Below are 18,840 nucleotides of genomic sequence, written 5' to 3' on the forward strand. Positions count from 1 at the left end.
CTTTGCAGAGCTGTTTTAGCAGCAGCCTTCCATTTACTTGTTTTGGGTCATTGTAGTTTGTATCATATGACGACCTTAATGTTGTTCAGAAGACCTGCTTTTTGTTGTTGCTTTTTCCCTCACATCTGCCTTTTGTTTAGATTGCAGCAAAAATTGGGGGAGATGCTGGTACATCCATGAATTCCAATGACTACGGTTATGGAGGACAAAAAAGACCTCTCGAGGATGGAGGTATGCACTCTTTACTGCTGCATTTATTTTTACTCAGTGTGGCCAGGGTGCCAGAAAGATTTCAGGTGCTGTTTTTTGTTTTGTTTTCCATAGCACAATAGAAAAGCATTTTGTTCCGTTTATAGATCATGACATGCTTTTTCATTTTCAGTTCAATGGGGAAACTTCTTTTAAACCGCATAAGCCTGCTTTAAAATACTTTAGAGTGTGGCTTAAAAACTATTAAGAAAAAAATGAGTGCTGGGGAGGGGGACAGATAATTTTGTGGCTGAGAAACGCTTGTTACAGGTATGTTATTGAAGTCTTCTGTTTGTTACATGTGACAGATTGCAGTTTCCGAATGGCAATTAGAATGAGAAGTGGCCATTCTTTGGGTTGCTTCATATACTTTATTACCACACAGGTTCAATTAATAGTATTAATGAATTTTATTGTAAAAGCATAGGACTTTAAAAAAAGACAGGAAAGGTAAATTTTCTACTTTGTAGACGTTTTCACTTAGTGTAATGTTAAAGTATATAATATATACTAGATCATAGTTAAGTCTCCTAGTTTGTCGCAAATTTTTGAATTTCTTTTATACTGTAATAAAGATTTCTCCTGAAGTGTGTGTGTGTGTCCTCTTCTGTCTCTTACTAAGCAGCCAGTTTTAACTGAACAGGGTTTGATATGTTTAGTAAACTCACAAAATCCTGGCTAAAATATGGAAAGAAATCTCTGAACTTGTTGAAATGTTCTCGTAGGTCTTACAAAAGGGCAATGCTTTTTTTTTTTTTTCCTTTGAGAGGATTGAAACTCAGTCTACAGAATGTAACTAAGGCTTTATATCAGGAGTTCTTGTGGCCTGTAATAAAGTTTTTTTTCTATTGATGGTGAGGTTTTTAATATACAAAAATGAGCTAATGATGCTTCAGATGATATATGTAATGTATTCTTTTTATTTTATGTGTAGATGGCTCTTGGACAAGTCCGAGCAGTACAACACACTGGGAGGGAATGCCCTCTCCTTTTAAAGGCAGGAATTTTTATTTATTACCTGTGTTTAGTATGTAAACATGACATAAACTAGTGGATCTTTCTGGATAGACACAAATATTTCTTGGAATATGTGTCTTGAATTTTTGCTGCACATAAATTATGGTGGTTCATATAACCTATATTTTGGGGTGGGAAGGAAGCATCTGAAGTCTATCCTTTCAGATAAAGGTTAATTATGCCTTTTATTCCTTTACTGTACAAAAAGGATTTGGATGGTAGTGATGTAGTTGCTTTGAATCTGCTTTTTTTTTATTTTTGAAGTTTTATGCTATGAAATGCTTGATATTTGATAGGAGTTTTGTTCCAACATCCAGGTTGAGATTGCATTGCTATGTGATACTGTTGTGTTTTCAAATGTTTGATCTAGACTTGTAGTCATTGTCAGAATTTTTTTCTTTAAATTGTTGTTAGTTTTTGTATGGATTTTTTTTTAAATTATAGAAGCATCATTAGCTTGAGCAACCAACAGACCTAAACTTTGTTCCTTGTCTTAGTTAAGTTTCAGTGACTGGGTATCTGAGCGATCTACTGTGTGTTCTTAAAAACTCCACCTTTTGTTTAACTACTGAATAGATATACAGAAAAACCTAACATCTTTTCAGCTGTACTAACCAAGTGCTGAGTGCTCGTGAGATTCTTTCTTCTATTCAGATGATCAACTCCCTGAAATTGGAGAAAAATAAAAAAGGAAAAATAAAAAAGGGGGACTAAAATACACTGGAAGGTTGCACTTCACTCTAAAAGGTGTTAACAGTTCTTGAATTTCTTGGCAAAATATTTAAAAAATCTTAATTTTGCAGATCAACCAGATGCTAAGAAAGTTGCTCCTCAGAATGACTGTAAGTAGTTTTTATTTTGTTGGAAAAAAAAAAAATTCTAAACAAGTGTAGTATTTTCAGAATGACAGTTTCAAACTGTGTTCTGGTAGGTGCTACTTTAATCAGTGAGATCAAAAGAATGGCTGGGGGAGTTATACCTTCCTTTTTTGAAGCTGTGCAAATCTGCTTGGTAAAACTGAAAAGGATATATTAGCAACAATTGAGAATATTTTTGTTACATTTTTAAACTTCTTGATAAGACTTCTTAAATACTCAGTTTGGACAGACATCTGTGCGGATGAATTTTATCAAACAAAAAAGCTGTAAAATATAGTATTGTCTTGAAATTAATTTTCAAAACTTGCTTTATAGCTTTTGGAAATCAGCTACCACCAATGCATCAACAGCAAAGGTAAGAGTTAATGCTACATCTTACGTAAAGTTTTCCACTGTACTGAAAGAAAGCAGTTTCAAGAAATTCTTTTGGAAAAGTGATATCGATGCATAAAACAGTTACTCCATGTTTGTGTCATACACTGAAATTTAGCTGCAGCATTCCCACGCCAAACCTTTAAAATGCATCTGGTAATATCTTGCTGTCTGTCTTTTCTTGGCAGCCAATGCTCTGCATCAAAAATAGTAGGAGGAAAATGAATTGCTTTTCCTTAGTAGTGTTACCAAAACTTGGAAGTAGATCTAAAGGGAAAGGAGCTTGGTGCTGTCTTGTAATAGATTCAAAAAATAAATAGGGGTAGAATTAAAACAGCTTATCATTGTCAGCTACTTTTGGTACAACTTAAGTTTTTGTTACTTGTCCCTAAACAAGTGCATCCAAAGTATTCTGTCCTTTGCCGTTGAGGGACATATAGATGAAACTGTTTTAATAATACACTGGCCTTTTCTATACTCCATGCCAGTTAATAAAGAGAATAAAGGAAAGAATCAATTGACTCATGTTAAATTTGTTCTGGTCACATTTGAATATTCTTAGTTTGCTTGCCACTATGCTTGTGTGTGACTTTCAAAGTTAGTGAGAAGCATGAATGCCAAGTCAATGATTGGGACGCTGACTTCCTTCCTCCAGTTTAATGGGATGTTATTTCTAAATTTGGTCTCTGTATGCTCATTGTCTTTGTTTGATTTAACTTACTCTACAGGTCTGTGATGACAGAGGAGTACAAAGTTCCAGATGGAATGGTTGGATTCAGTAAGTATCTGACTACAGTACTGCATTATAGTGAGGGATTTTTAGCAGATGCTGTTAATGCAAATATCTTTCTCTATTTTCTTTCTCCAAGTCATTGGCAGAGGTGGAGAGCAGATTTCACGCATACAGCAAGAGTCAGGATGTAAAATACAGATTGCACCTGGTAACTATTTGTTTGCTTTTTTTTTTTTTTGTCTGGTTGCCTTCATCCATACCTTCATTTAAGGTACATTTTAATTCATGTGCTAATCATGGTTATCACAGATTAAAGAAGCACAAAGTAATGTAATAAAAAGAATTCTTTACTTCAGTGACCTTCCAGTTTATGTATTATGTCTAGCTTCATCAACTCTTCCTGACTGCTAAATTGATTTCATTTTATAACCCTAGATAGTGGGGGCCTGCCTGAAAGATCATGCATGCTAACTGGAACCCCAGAATCTGTTCAGTAAGTAAAATAAATTCCTGATATTCATACTTAAATATGCAGTACATTTTTTAGATCTAAATGTAATGTTTAGGTACTGTTTGTTTCCATTCAAGAGGCCATCTAGTGCTAACTATGTACAGAATCCCTGATACTGCAGTCAGATCCCTCAGCATATTTGTGGTTTTAAGACAGAAGTATGTATGTAATTACTAAACTTAAATTTCTGAGTCCAAAACATGTTTTTGGTAGTGTTTATCTAATTGTACGCTTCTTGAGGATGAAATGCATAACTGAATGATAAAAAACAAAAATCTAATATGCAAAAAATGAAACTCAATTGCAATTCAAAAGATTTAGGTGAAGAGTAATGCTTCAGAGAAGGGGTTACTCAAAGTGCAGTTTGACAGTTCTGAAGTATGTGGTGTAAACTGTGTAATCAGAGGTACAAAAGTGATGCCAATCAGCAAAACACACTTCAGCATTCCTGTGTTGAAAGGAGAAGGTGACAGCAAAGTCATTTTTTACTGGGACAGAAGTTTTATGCTTACTTGAAGACTTGCTTATCTTGGCTTGGCTAGGAATGATCTTAGCTGCGTCAGTATTCTTGGTAGTGCCTCATTAGCTGCTCCCACTTTATAGTTTCAGGTAAGGCCTACAGCTACGTGTTGTTCCATTGTTAAAGCAGCATGGCATTCACCTTGTACCTTGCAGCTAAGTATGCTGCTGTTTGTAATGCCATTCCTTTATGGGAGTTTCCTTTCTAATTATAGTCTATTCGGCTCATGTGTTATAAGGAAGAGTTTGTAGCTGGTGTTAGTGCTGTAATAATGATTTTACTCTGGCACTTGACTGTATGTGAGGTGTCTGCTTTTCTTGTAATGGTTAGAAGTGCCAATATCCTTACATTTCATGCAGAATTGAAAAGCAACTATGACTGTACTGGTTTATTGTATATGCTAGGTTTATTGTAGTCTTTATTTCTTTTACCTTGTTTGTAAGTGTTAGCATAAAATGCTCTAAAACTAGCTGCTTGTAGGTGAAAGAAAAAGTTCTGTCACACTAGGTTGCCCAAATTAATTACTTGATTAGTTAAGAGTAAAGTTAGAATAAACTTTAGTGTTTTGTGATTTTAATGCACTGGGCAAGAATAAACTGTGGCTATGTCAATTCCTCAAGTAAACGGTGAAGGTTTTAATAATATTTTTAAGGATGAGGTTTCCATCATTTTTTCCTGAACTAAGTTTTCTGTATGTAATTCAGGCAAAATAGTTATGTTTGAGGGGCAACATTTACTTCTGTATTTGGTAAAGGAACTATCTTGGGATGTTGGGGTGCTTTTAAGTCTACCGCATGACTTTGTCATTAGTTTCTTAAGGTTGTGGTAAAAAATTTACTGAATTTTTCCTTATTTCTTAGGGTGAAGGTGACTGTGCTTCCTCTGCAGAAATTTTTTGGCTGATGATAATTTTGCAGAGAGCCTTTTGACATTCCTGGTGTTTCTCAGTTTAGCTGCACATTGTGCAGTTTAGATTTTTTTTTTTTTTTTTTTGCACAGCCATGTATGTTGTTGTTCAGTAAAACAAACAAACAAAACCCCATGGATTTGATGACTTGGATCCTTGTAATTTATAGACCCTTCTGTGCTTGTCCTGATCAAGCAGAATGAAAGAATTAGTTTGATAATGTGAATGAGTTGAAATTTCAGCCTGTGAGCAGTTCAGGATAAATCTGTGTGTGTACAATTACTGCAGATACATAACTAAAAGACAGTCCTTTCAGCCTAGCTGTTGTTTGATACATTGGAATGTTTTCCTGAGAAACTGCCCGCTCTCTGATCATCCTCTGGACCTGTTTTAACAGATCCATGTCCCCAGTACTGAATGCAATACCCTATGTGGGGTCTTGTGAGAGCAGAACAGAGGAGAAGAATTGCGTCCCTCATTCTGCTAGTCATGGTTCTTTTGATGCAGCCCAGGATGTGCTTGCAGCCTAAAAAGCCACATGTGTATGGCTGACTCAGTGAGTTTTAACATCAACCAGTACTCTTCAGAACTTCTTCCAGTCCATTCTCCACCTTGCCTGTGTTTGTGCTTGGGGTTGCCCTAACCCAGCTTGTTAGGAGATAGTGATCTTTATGATGGTTAACTTGCACAAACTTGGCAAAAATCATCGTCCAGCAGAGATATAATCCCTTTAACTGTTAAAGAAGCTGTTAGGTGTGTTGTGCATTTTGATGCTAGAATACACACTGGAAAGGGACCTGGGAAAAGGATTAAAAACACTTCCCTTAAGAGAGCTGCATCATGGTTGATACCAGATTACTACTTTTTTTTTCTTTCAAGGCCTTAAAGGAAGTTACATGGGGGGGGCGCTCGGTGTCTTGTGAAGCATATGTTTATGAAGCAGCAGGTATCATTGATGCATTTCTGAAACTTAAGTGCATAAAGGGGTCTAAGATCTTTTAATTTTATTTCTTCTAAGGAGAACAGACACGGGCAAGTAATAATTGTAGGACTAAGTGTATTTACAAGGATGTATGTTCCTTCACAGATCAGCAAAAAGATTACTTGATCAAATAGTTGAAAAGGGAAGACCTGCACCTGGCTTTCATCATGGTGATGGACCTGGAAACGCAGTCCAAGAAATTATGATTCCAGCAAGTAAAGCAGGATTAGTTATTGGTAAAGGTGGAGAGACAATTAAGCAATTACAGGTATATATGTGTCTGTTTTTTAAGTGTGTGGTAATATTAGATCTGGTTTTGAGTGAGTATTGACCTCCCTTTTGTTGAATAGGAGCGAGCAGGTGTCAAAATGGTCATGATTCAAGATGGTCCACAGAACACTGGTGCTGACAAGCCCCTTAGAATAACTGGAGACCCTTATAAAGTTCAAGTAAGGAATCCTTCAGAATTCAGAAGATTTGAAAATCTGTGCTGATGTTGCAGTGCCTAAATGAACTTTCTTTGTGTTTTTAGCAAGCCAAGGAAATGGTGCTGGAGTTAATTCGTGATCAAGGTGGCTTTAGAGAGGTGCGCAACGAATATGGGTCACGAATAGGAGGAAATGAAGGGATAGACGTAAGCATGGTTGAAAAACTTGTTCACTGTATTTTGAGATGTTAATGTTAAAATGTTAAAGTGATTAATACTGTTGAAAGTTTTTGACTAGATTCTGAAAGTAACGGTAGTTTGTGTTTGCTAATTGCTTAAGTTTTGCCTTTAAATAGTGTGCAGTATTCGTTTTATTACCAACAGTTCTGAAGAACTTCAGTTAGCTGGCGAATTTAAGTCTTGTAAATGAGAGCAAGTAAGTTTTATGGCTAAGTATATAATGGTATATAATGATGGATGTCATTACAGAAATTGGAGTTTAGACATTAGAATATTTAATTCCACCTGTTACGCAAGTTTTGAACTCATAACTTCATCAGAGGTGAAGTTGAAAGTTACACCTACTGAAATCTGCTATTTAGGCCCATTAGAACTTCATGCTCTTTGCTTATGGAAAACGTACTTTCCCCTGCAATTTCTGCCATTATAAGAATGTGCAGTGCAGAGGATTTCCTTCTCTTTTATGTTTTTTTTCTTCCATTATTTATTGAGCTTGTGGCTTGATAGGTGATGTTAAAAAATAAAAAAATCACTCTTCAAAAAGCCTGAAGTGGCATAGGTCCTGCCTTAGTTTACCATTCTAATATGTTTACCTTTAATTTTGTTTAAGGTTCCAATACCACGGTTTGCTGTAGGTATTGTAATTGGAAGAAATGGAGAGATGATAAAAAAGATACAGAATGATGCTGGTGTTAGGATCCAATTTAAGCCAGGTTGGTAATGAATCTGTATGCTATTGTGAATGAGTTTTATGGATTACATATACTGGAATTGTTCATTTTTATTCTAGATGATGGAACAACTCCTGATAGAATAGCCCAAATCACAGGGCCTCCTGACAGATGTCAACATGCTGCAGAAATTATTACAGATCTCCTTCGGAGTGTTCAGGTTGGGTAATACTTAATATTATTTCATATCTGCTATTTGGCTTTTAGAAACCCTCTGTTAAAAATAGTGTGTAACAAGAAAAATGGTAATGGCATCATCTGAATTTCCTTCAAAGTTAAGTCTGAGATATGAATGTTTGCTTTTACAGCTGCAGTTTTGGTAATCAAGTTGGCACTGGTAATACTGATTCAAAGACAGAACAGCAGTCGATCTCTGTTTTAGAGTTGCTTTGTTTGTTGTGTCGTCTTAGCAGCCAGTATGCTGTTACCTTTAATTGAAATTAGTGCTTAAAAACTGTTTTTCATGAGATAGGCCTTGCCACTACATCTTCAGAAATTGTATCTTTGTACATTTGAAACTTTTTGCTCTTTTAGTTTATCCTTTCCATTTCAAAGATGAGGAATCTTTTGATATGCAGAGTTATGTAAAAACATGTAAAACATAATTCAGGTGTTTTGTAAGATTCTACTTTATCAGAACTTTGTAAAACATCAGATCATTTCTGAACAAATGATGTGATTATTCCAAGCAAGTAACCAGCTGACATAAATGATTTGTTTTGCAGTAATTTTCATAAATATGCTAATTTGTTGCTTTTTGTTTTTAGGCTGGTAACCCTGGTGGACCAGGAGGACCCGGTGGTAGAGGAAGGGGTAGAGGTCAAGGCAACTGGAACATGGGGCCTCCTGGTGGATTACAGGAATTCAATTTTATTGTTCCCACTGGCAAAACTGGATTAATCATTGGCAAAGGCAACGTATCTTTACATATATGTGCATCTGTGTGTTAAAATAATTTTCTTTCTGTTTCTATAAATAGCCATACTAATGAGGTGCTTCAAGAAAAGCTTCTGCATGTGGTTCTGTATATAGCATAGCAACACAGTCCTGAATTACAGCACCTGTAATATTCTTTTCATAGGATGGCTTGATTTGGAAGGAACTTTAAAGATCATCCACTTCAATCCCCTGACATGAGCATAGTTGCCAACCACTAGATCAGGTGCCCAGTGCCCCATCCAGCCTGGCCGTGAATGCCTCCAGGTGTTCAGGATGAGGCATCCAAAACTTCACTGGGCAGCCTGTGCCAGTGCCTCACCATCCTCTCAGTTAAAAAAATAAAAAAATAAATAATAATTTTAAAAAAATTTCTTCTAACGTCTAATCTAAATCTCCCTTTTTAGTTTAAAACCATTATCCCTTGTCCTAGCACTATCAGTCTTTGGGTAGGAAAGATTCTCTTCAGCAAAACAAACCTCAGTAGCTAAAAATCAAGCAGTCAATTTCTCTAACCCACATATTTAACAGTGATAAATACTAAGCTACGTTTGTAGTGTTTGCTAGACTCTTAAACATGTATTCTACTTAACTTGCATTTGAATTTGTTTCATCAGCCTAGTCTTACTGCATCTGTAATCCACTCTAAAACAGATTTTCAGACATTATGGTGAAGATCTTTTGCAGTGAAATCCTGTGACAATTTCTTTGCTGTTTATCACTTCTCATAGAATTTCATTTTTTTAAGTTAGTGTATGCTTGTAAATGCTGATCTTCTTTTGTAGTTCAGTTCTTGACCAAACAGGTTGATTTTATTTATTTAATGCCAAAGGACCTGTTTTGAAACTTTTGTTTCTACTAATGATACAGATATCTTAGAATTCTCTAACGGGAAGAGCTGGTTTAGGGCTATTTGTATTTCTGTTTGTAGTGCACTGCAAAAAACACAAACATTGCCATATGTTCATTTTCTAAGGAGTTTTGTAATCTAATTACTGCTTTATAACAGGATAAGGCTTTACAGTTGTACTCAATGATAACTGCAGGTACTGTTTGCTGTTTGTGACTAATAATAATGTTATGTCTTTACATGAGTGGAAAAAGAAGTGAACAACATAGGAAGAGTTCTTTGCTGTTTGATGTTTTTTTAAGTAACAGTATTGTCTTAAATCATATTTACTGATTTATTGCAACCAATACTTTAGGTACAGTGAAAAGACTTTTTAATGTGCTCTTAAAGTGCTCTTATATGACTCATGCATAAGTGACTTCTCGGTTCTTTATTTTAAACTTCCTTACAGATGATTTTTCTGTTCTGATTGAATCTTAGTATTTTCACTTACTGCATTAATGTTATAGAAGTTGTCTGTTTCATTATAGGTGGTGAAACTATTAAAAGCATAAGCCAACAGTCTGGTGCTAGAATAGAACTTCAAAGAAATCCTCCTCCTAATGCAGATCCAAACATGAAGATGTTTACTATCCGTGGAACACCCCAGCAAATAGATTATGCACGGCAACTTATAGAAGAAAAGATTGGGGTGAGCGTTCAAGTATATTTTGTTCTACAATTGGTCTCCTGTGAGATTTTTTTCCTTTTATTTCACTTCCAAATTACTTTATCAGGTATTTGGTTGGTTGATAATGAATTGTGTCTGTGTTGATACTTAAGTAAAGTTTATTTTTGTAGTGGTAAGTTGTTGAATATGCCTGCTTTGTGCGTACTTGACAACTTCAAAGATATCCTTCATTTTCTTAAAACTAGTAAACTCCTTGTTTAGTATTCCACTCTTAATATACAGTCTTGGTATGTTCAGTTACAGTTTTAATTCTTAAATAACACTGTATTTTTGTATGTCTGTATGTGCAGGTAAAAAAGCTTACTGCCTGGTTTTTGAACCTGACCTTACCAATGATGTATAATCATTGTGATAGCCAGATTGAGATACATCAGTATTTTAAAACACTGATGGTCTTGCTTTGTCATCGTCTTTTTTTTTTTTTTTTAATTCAACTTGTGGAAAAATCAGTGTTTTTCTAAAATTTTTCTTCATCAAGAAAACTGAAATAAATGCAACTTAGAGCAGCTGTGGAAGTAATGATTTAACTCTATTTGTTAACCTAATTAAACGTTGCCAAAAAGACCATGTTCTCCGAGGAAATTTAAAAGCCATCAGACCTTTTAGATGCCATTCTTTAATTGTTCGTATTTATACACCTAAGCTGCAGAAAAGCCCTTACTCTGGGTTTATTTTCATCAGTGTGCTATTTCTGTTACAGGGTCCGGTAAATCCATTGGGTCCACCTGTTCCACATGGACCCCATGGTGTTGTTCCTGGCCCACATGGACCCCCTGGGCCACCAGGCCCTGGTGCTCCCATGGGACCATATAACCCAGCTCCTTATAATCCAGGGCCTCCTGGCCCAGCACCTCAGTAAGTATTGCTTCAGCGAGCTTTCTTCTTTGCAATGTGACCCTGAGTCTGGTTCTCAATTTATTCTATTACTTGGTCTTTTCTAGTGGTCCTCCAGCTCCGTATGCTCCACAAGGATGGGGAAATGCTTATCCGCACTGGCAGCCACCAAATCCACCAGATCCAGGTAGGGAATGGAGCGCAGTTTACTGTAGCGTGGTAAACTTCGAATGTATTTGTTTTGTCCTTACAAGTATATGCATTCTTAATACGTGTGTTTCACTGGTAAATCTGAAAGGTTTTCTTTACAGATGGTCAGTTTATGTATGGTTTATACTTTCCCAGTTTCTTGAGATGTTGAAATGTGGTTGTTAGAGCTGGAATGTGCTTCTTCATTAAATGTTATTGATCTTGCATCCCAGTTTATGATGCTTCTTGTGAGGTGCTTGGTTATCTGCTTTTGTGCAAATCCATCCATTTTTTCTTGTAATGGAATATGATGAGCTTTTATGTTGTTACATAAAGTTCTTTGATGAGAATGTTTTCTTTTTCAGTACTCAATGAGTTCTTCTTTTATTTTAAACAGCCTCCCTGATCCTGACTTTGAACAGTATGCTGTATTGTGTATTTCTAGCTTTTGTTGACCTATATGAGATTGCTCTTCAGAGTCTGGTACAAATATATTTTGTTCAGTTGTTTTTGAGGAATAAAACTTCTGTTGCACTGTTTTTAATACAGTAAAAGTACATAGGATTATGTATTTTGAGGCTTTGCTTATAATAGTTTTGTATTTTCTTTGAAATGCATCTTTGTAGGATCTGTTTTTTCTATTTCTGTTTATCTTTGTCAAAATCAGGAGTTTTTTCTTAATTACAACTTCCTGAAGTTTTAGTCTCCTGCTTTTAAGTTACATCCTTTGGTTGGACTAAAGCAAGTGGGGAATCTCAACTGCAGTCACAGAAGGCATGGTAAGGCTAGATGCTTGAGTCACTTGTACCTCATTTGTTTGAGGCAGGCATTCTTCAGAACTTCAGCTGAAAGATTTCAGTTTCCTTTTTTGTTAAAACGGAATACATCATTTTCTGATAGCCACCGATCCTGGAACGAGTGCAAAAAGATAGGACTTAGGAGGATGTTACAAGCTAGACTTTGTTTGTATTGAAGTCTTTTATATAGCTGCTCTTGGCAAAGAACCATCTGTAGATTCAGTTCCTGAACTTATATGGTAATTTTGCATGCGTTCTGTTTTGTATTTAAATTGCCTGTTGCCAGTACTTGAAAGTAGAATGATTCAGGGTGACTTGACTTGAAGTCTCAGCCTACTGGTTGTCATTTAATCCAAAACCACTGCCAAAAAGTTGGTCTTTTTCGTTACCACATTTTCATGGCTTTATTAAGAAAAATGGCAAATACCTGTCTGGATAATTTTATTGCTGTTTTTCAGGTAAATACTTGACTTATAAATCTAACGAGGTTTTCGTTGGTGCAGTTTTCGTTGGTGTTTCTTTTGACTAGCTTTTACTTGAACAATTTCTATACAGGTGTCCACAGTCACTCATTTCAACACAACAAATGGGTCATTTTTTTGGTGTTGTCTTTTTTTTTTTCCCCAGATTCTTTCTCCATGCCATGCTTGTATTGTTGCATGGTAGTGGAGCTAGTTACTACAGTCAGATTCTTTGGAAATTCGGTGAACTGCACATTGTGTTCTTCTGTTCTGGAGAAATAGCTATAAAAGGCAAGGGGTGGGGGGTGGAACCAAGCAATCGCTTATTTGCTATTTCCAAGTAACCTTAGAATCCTACACATTAGCTCTGTGTTAAATGAGGCTGTGTAGTATTGGCTACATCTGTCATGAGTATACTGTTCTGTGTTTATCCATGCAAGCTGTTTGATAGATGTGGTTCCTTCTGCTTTTATGTTTTGTAACATGTTAAGCTGAGTATGCAACTCTTCTCTTGTGTGGAAGCATTTCTGCAGTGAACACGTGGTAGGTTTTCCTTTGACAGTCTCCTCAGAAAAGTTAAGCACAGCCCCAGAGTATAATAATATTGTTTAAATCCACAGTTGTCAAAGCTAGCAGTGTAGTTTAAAAGGGGAGAAGCCAACTCTTAACTTTGCTTTCTATATGCTGATACTACTGTATGCATATTGACTGGTTACATCTGACTGCTTAATGCAATACTGCATGAAATTTGTTGTGTTCTGGTTTTCACATCTCTGATGTTTTTTCTCAGGGGATTTCTTCTTTCTCTTCAGTCAGTCACTTACTTACCTATTTTTGGTTTGGGGAAAACATATTTTCATTCCCATAGTTGTTCTCCTAAAATGTCATTTGTATATGTGTTCTTATGTGAAATTTTTCATCATTTGGCCCCAATTATTTGCAGTTACTTATGTTCTTCAAGGATGCAAATCATACTAAAGGGAGCTGATTGTGTTATAGAACATCATGGTTTCTAATAGCAGATATGAAATTTTTGTGGATTGCCAGTGTGTTAATGTAATCAATCTCTGTGTGATTCAGCAAGAAGAATAACTGTTCCTACAGGCTATATGTGAGAAACGTTAGAGAAGTAAGACTCTAGGAAGCAACATCATTGGCCTACCTAGATGTAGTTAAAAATAAGGGAAGCATGGAAATAGCCACAGAAGATGCGAATGTTGCAATCATTTGTTTTACTAAAAAGCTGTAAGTAAACAGTGATGCTTTATAGCCACGTATGGGAATCCAGGTTCTTAAAATACTGTGTTTCTGTATTTTACTGTTTAAAAAAAAAAAAGAAAAGCATTGCAGTTGCCTGATTTTTGCCAGTATTGTGGGTGCAAGGCTATAATGAGAGTGAAATCATTGAAGTTTGGTAGTAGAATGATTCATTGTTGCAGCTGTTTAGTAACATGACTGCTTAAATAATTTTTAATATGTTTCTGTTTAAAAAAATTAGTACATGGTGCTGTAGCAGTCTTGTGAAATATGCTTTATACAATGCACTTATACAAAACTCGATAGAAAGCTTGTGCTAGAAAGGAAAAATAGAAGGCTGACATGATTAATTAGATGGATTTTTCTTTGGAGGAAAATATGGCCTAGGACAGAGTTAATTGAGAGCACTGTTTTCATAAGTGCTGTATTTGATTTCATAGGTAAGCCAGGAACAGATCCTAATTCAGCAGCATGGGCAGCTTACTATGCTCACTATTATCAGCAGCAAGCACAGCCACCACCTGCAGCCCCTCCTGGTGGACCAGCTACAACCCAAACCAACGGACAAGGTAGCTGCTCAGTAAAGTGGATAAGTTTCTCATTCCTGTGGGTGTAGATGTGCCATAATTTTCTATTGTCTTTGTATGTTGGGTAAACTTATTGTAAGGTAAATTGTTTTCTTAGAAGAATATTGTTCACAGCTTTCAGTGTTGCTGTTTGTTATATCAGCATTAATGAATGTAGTCTTTTCTGTCTTGTAACTTCAAACACATAGTTTTCCTGCTGCTTAGTCTAGTTTAATTTGCATCTTTATAGTGTGGTCAGTCAGAATTAAAAATGGAACGAGCCAGTTAATTGCCATTTGCTTGAACAGTTGCCTCACTTCCTGTGGTTTTAAGGAAATTATAGTTGTTGTATTAAGTTGTGTATTAAATAGTTAGAGGCTTAATGCATTTTAATTAGCATTTTATACTGTGAGTGTGTACACTTTTCTGAATTGTTTGCATTTATAGCAGCTTATTTCACACAGGCTTTTAGTGAAGGATTTGAATAATATTGAGATTATTGCTTAAAAAATTCATCTGATTGTAAATTGTTATATAAAACCAAAATTAGTCATTTTATTTAAACCTTTATTTCTTGCTCAATTCAGGAGATCAGCCAAACCCAGCACCAGCAGGGCAGGTTGACTATACAAAGGCATGGGAGGAATACTACAAAAAAATGGGTATGTGTGCATATTTTTCTTGTTTTGTGGTAGGATGTTGTAGGAGATCTGCATGTCTCATGTCTCATTTGATGAGATTTATTTTTCTTAGTTAAAGAAAAATGCATTATGGACTTGTCCCCTAAACTATAGCACTGAAACCCTGAACCTTGGAAGAAAAGCAGAAAATAATAGTGAAGGCATTTAATTGTATTAATTCCAGTAATGAGCATTGCAAAAAACCTGCTTAAAGATGTCTGTACTTGATCACTGGGAGAAATGATTTTTAGGTGCTTAAAATTTTGAGTATTTTAGAATATTTTCAAGCACGTTTTGGAGGTCTGGTTTGTTTTTTAATGAAAATGTTGGGTTTGGCGTTCAGTAGATTTGCTGTATATGCTTTCACTTAACTTCCATCTGCTTATTCTGCTTTCTGTCATCAAAGTATTAAAGTCATAACTAGCTTTCACTTTTGTGATGTGCTTTTTTAATAGCTTTTGCTTTGCAGCATTTAAGTTGTGCTTTCAACTGAAGTTTGTATATTGTTGCAAGCTTCTTGAAAATAGTTTGATCAGCCTGACTTCTAAGAAGCAAAGTGTATTTACATTTACAATTTAAGGTTCCATCACTGACTCTCTAACTAGAGAGAGAATATGCGATCTTGTGCATTGGCAGAAAGTGCTATCTTTTAAATCGCGGTAAATTCTGGTATGTACATGTTTAGACTGTACTGATCCCTCATGTTTACTATACATAGTGTAGATTTGTGTAAGAGGATATCTGATTTATTTGTTGGTTTTTCGTTTGTTGGGAGTTCTTTTGTTTGTTTAATTTTACTGGGACAGATTTTTTTTTAATTCTTTTCCCCCTCTTTGTATGGCACCCCCTTTTCTTCAGTAAAATATTTTAAAAGCTTTGGAGTTAGGAGTAATAACATGCTTAGTTCCTCCTACCAATGTGCAACCAACTTGATCTCAACTTGCCAAGATATAACTACCTTTATTCTTATTTTGGTGTAGCATATTTAAAGATATTTAAAGATGGATGTTATTTCAAGAATTGTGTATCAAAATGTAAAAATTGAACTTTGAAACTCTCAGTTTTCAAGAGGTAATGAACATTCTTCCAGTTTCATTTAACTGGTTTTGTTATTGTTTGGTTTGGTTCTGGTGGTGGTTAACTGTTTAAGTTTGCTGTCTCAGTTACTACAGCTCACATGGTCAATGCAAGGTACCAGAGCTTTTTTTAATTGCCCTTAAATTAAGAGTAATTTGATTTATTAGCAGTAGCTCTGCCATCTTTTTGATTTGTTATCTCTGAAAAGCAAAGTGAGGATTGCAGTACTCTTGCACTTGCTCTAACCAAATACTGGCTTGAAAGGTGGCGGGTAGCTCTGGGAGCAAGTCCAAAAAGGAGTCTTAACTCTAAGAAGACGATGTTAGGAAATGTAAAGAATTGTTCTTAGAATTGAAAATGGATAAATTCTAACAAAAATCAAGTAAGAGGTAAAACATGAAGTTCTGATCTTCATTTTTTTTTTCTGAGTCTTTGCCTGAGTTTGTAAATCATAAATGCCTTCTGCTTCTGTGATTTCAGAATGCTTTTAGAATTGTGGGTCATTCTTGGATTCCATTTCAGATTTCTCACAGCACAGATTATTACATGGTTGTTATTAAAAAATTGTACATATGCTGTTTCAGGTAATAGAACTGAAACGTGGGTGCAGAGCCCAAATAGTTTTAGTTCTGCAACTGGAGAAGACTATATTGATAAGCCAGTGATAAGCTCATGGTGGTGCTAAGCTAAACAAGTTTCATGTGATACTGCAACTAATGCTATGGATTTTTCTCATATAGTGACCTGAAAACTAAAATGCTCTGAATATTGTAATGAAAACTGGAATGCTGTTTTCCTAAGTGACTTTCTACTTGATTAATAGGACACAGCTAATCACAGAGGACATGTGTTTTGCCTATGATTTTTAAGCTTGTAATAACAGTGGCTTGAAAGTTACCTGTTACCAACTCACAAACATAGTGGCAAGGTCCGTCCTGTTTTTCAGACCCTTGTTTTGCTCAGGAACTATTGCTTTGAGTAGCAAATACAATTAAAAGTAAGACTGAAGAGCTAATGAAATTGCTTATGCACACTGGTAAGTTACTGTATGTGTGTCTTGTAGGTGGCTCAAGCCTTCTGTCTCGTAGTACCCTAAGTCGTACATTTAAAAACTTGTTTTAAACTTCAGGTTAACAGGACAGCAGTTTAATGCTTGAAGACATATTGGTGCTGTTGTCTTGAACTGAAGACATACTATTTTTCTTCCTCTCTGCTAGAGTTCAAGTAAACATTTAACTACATAAATAAAAGGATAATGGTTCCCAAGAAACATGAAGTCACGTTTCACTAAATGATCTGTATGTCGTTGTAGGAGTTAATGCGTATATTGCTTTGGAAACTTGGAAAGAGTGTATCCTGGGATGGTTTATAGCCACATTTTCAAGATAGCTTTGGTTAAACTTGCTGATCTGAAGCGTAAATTGTAATTTATGTTAGGGTATAAATGTAAATGGCAACGTATGGTTCCAGCTCAAGGTTTTCAGTAAATATTGGTTAGTTTTTCTAGGAAAACTTGTGTTACTGTATAATTAAAAAATGATGGAGAGAGGTTTTATTTTTTTTTTTTAATGATACCAACAGTGTAAGTGGAAAAACTGCATATTAGATACGGTTAGAGAATGGAAGGCTGTAATTTGTAGACATTTAAGATAGCACAGTGTCAGATATTCATTTTCTGCTCACACTTTTTATTCCTGAGGAGTTTGGGATTAAAAACAAAATCAAGAACAAACAAAAAAACACCTTTCTATCTGATACTGTAGAAAGCAGTTTATTAGAATCCTTGATACTTGTATTTCCCAGAAGACTGCTCTGTGGTCTTGTAGTTGAAAACTTCCAGCCTTCATCCTTTGGAAGCTCCCCCTTGTTAGCAGAAGATCAGACTAGGGGCACTGTCTTAAAATGGTGAAGAATGGAGGCTTGCATTTTACTAAGATTTGTTTGTTGTAGTGTGGTAGGATAGGGTTTGGTTTGGTTTCCTTGAACACTAGAAAAGGTGTAACAGTTTGGTTGGGGGAGTGGATGCGGGTCGTATTCCAACGGTAGTGTTTCAGTGGTAGCAATCCAGTCCTGCCTTTTTTTTCCAAATGGAAATATTCTGACCTCGTAATGTTTATTACAGTAGGAAGAATTGCTCTGTTTCAGAAGTTTAAGAAAATATATATGGACCTCTTCTGGCTGTGTGCAAGCAGTAGCTGAATAGAGAAGGTGGTTGTGTTCATAGTCAGGTATCTTCTTCACTGGTAACTAGCAAAGAACCTTTGAGATAAAAATCTGTGAAGAACGTAGTGGTAATAACTGGAGTGGTTTTGCTCTTTCTGAAGTAAGGGGAAAGGAAGCAAATAAGCTTGCTACAAACGTTTCTTGAAATAGTAGTATGGCTTAGGACTTAAGTTTGGCTGTAACATTTTTGAAAGAGTCAATGTATTAGTCTTATCACCTTTATTAAAATGTTTTAAGGTGCTGTTTGATTTTGTTGGAAAGATTGCATGTCTGTGTATACTTACAGACACTTGTGCCTTGAGCAGTGGTTTAGAAGTTTCAGGGCTATATTCTTCTGGAATAAAGGTTTACAAAAATTAATGCTCTTTTGAAAAAAGGTAATTTGCAGAAATCCAGAAATTTCACTGAGAAAACCAAAACTGGGAGAATGAACAGATGAAGTTCTGACAAATCAAGTATTGCAGCCCATACAGTACAAGATAAAGTCAGTCTAGGTAGGTGACAGAAAGTGATCTCCCCTGCTAACTTGTGTTTGGTTTAAACTGGTTGGTCAGAATCAGTTTAGACTGGATGTTATAAGCACTTATACTTTGGACTGTGGTTCAAGAGTTGGACAAACTTGTCTTAATGGTTCCTCAGTGGAAATCACTGCATTAAAAATAGAGTGAGTGGT

At 35.7% G+C, this 18,840-nt stretch overlaps 1 protein-coding gene across 19 annotated transcripts in view; it reads left to right on the top strand.

The window, feature by feature from the left end:
• FUBP1 (far upstream element binding protein 1) overlaps positions 1-18,840 on the top strand; it is a 40,849-nt gene that overhangs the window by 1,012 nt on the left and 20,997 nt on the right. For 14 of the 19 annotated variants that reach the window (XR_014885217.1, XR_014885218.1, XR_014885212.1 and 11 more), the window contains exons 2-19: positions 141-231; positions 1,184-1,246; positions 2,070-2,108; positions 2,460-2,499; positions 3,245-3,294; positions 3,386-3,457; positions 3,685-3,742; positions 6,275-6,437; positions 6,520-6,618; positions 6,702-6,803; positions 7,447-7,549; positions 7,627-7,727; positions 8,335-8,479; positions 9,884-10,044; positions 10,784-10,938; positions 11,025-11,104; positions 14,062-14,190; positions 14,775-14,849. Coding sequence is in view for 12 of the 19 variants with exons in the window: in XM_085231594.1 (XP_085087720.1) it covers positions 141-231; positions 1,184-1,246; positions 2,070-2,108; positions 2,460-2,499; positions 3,245-3,294; positions 3,386-3,457; positions 3,685-3,742; positions 6,275-6,437; positions 6,520-6,618; positions 6,702-6,803; positions 7,447-7,549; positions 7,627-7,727; positions 8,335-8,479; positions 9,884-10,044; positions 10,784-10,938; positions 11,025-11,104; positions 14,062-14,190; positions 14,775-14,849 (1,726 nt within the window). In the remaining 7 variants the exon portion in view is untranslated. The remainder of the gene's footprint in view (positions 1-140; positions 232-1,183; positions 1,247-2,069; positions 2,109-2,459; positions 2,500-3,244; positions 3,295-3,385; positions 3,458-3,684; positions 3,743-6,274; positions 6,438-6,519; positions 6,619-6,701; positions 6,804-7,446; positions 7,550-7,626; positions 7,728-8,334; positions 8,480-9,883; positions 10,045-10,783; positions 10,939-11,024; positions 11,105-14,061; positions 14,191-14,774; positions 14,850-18,840) is intronic. The other 5 variants (XM_085231601.1, XM_085231603.1, XM_085231605.1 and 2 more) reach the window with 3 other exon arrangements.

The sequence above is a fragment of the Meleagris gallopavo genome, chromosome 10 (genome assembly GCF_905368555.1).
Source record: "Meleagris gallopavo chromosome 10, MGAL_WU_HG_1.1, whole genome shotgun sequence".
Taxonomy (NCBI): Eukaryota; Metazoa; Chordata; class Aves; order Galliformes; family Phasianidae; genus Meleagris; species Meleagris gallopavo.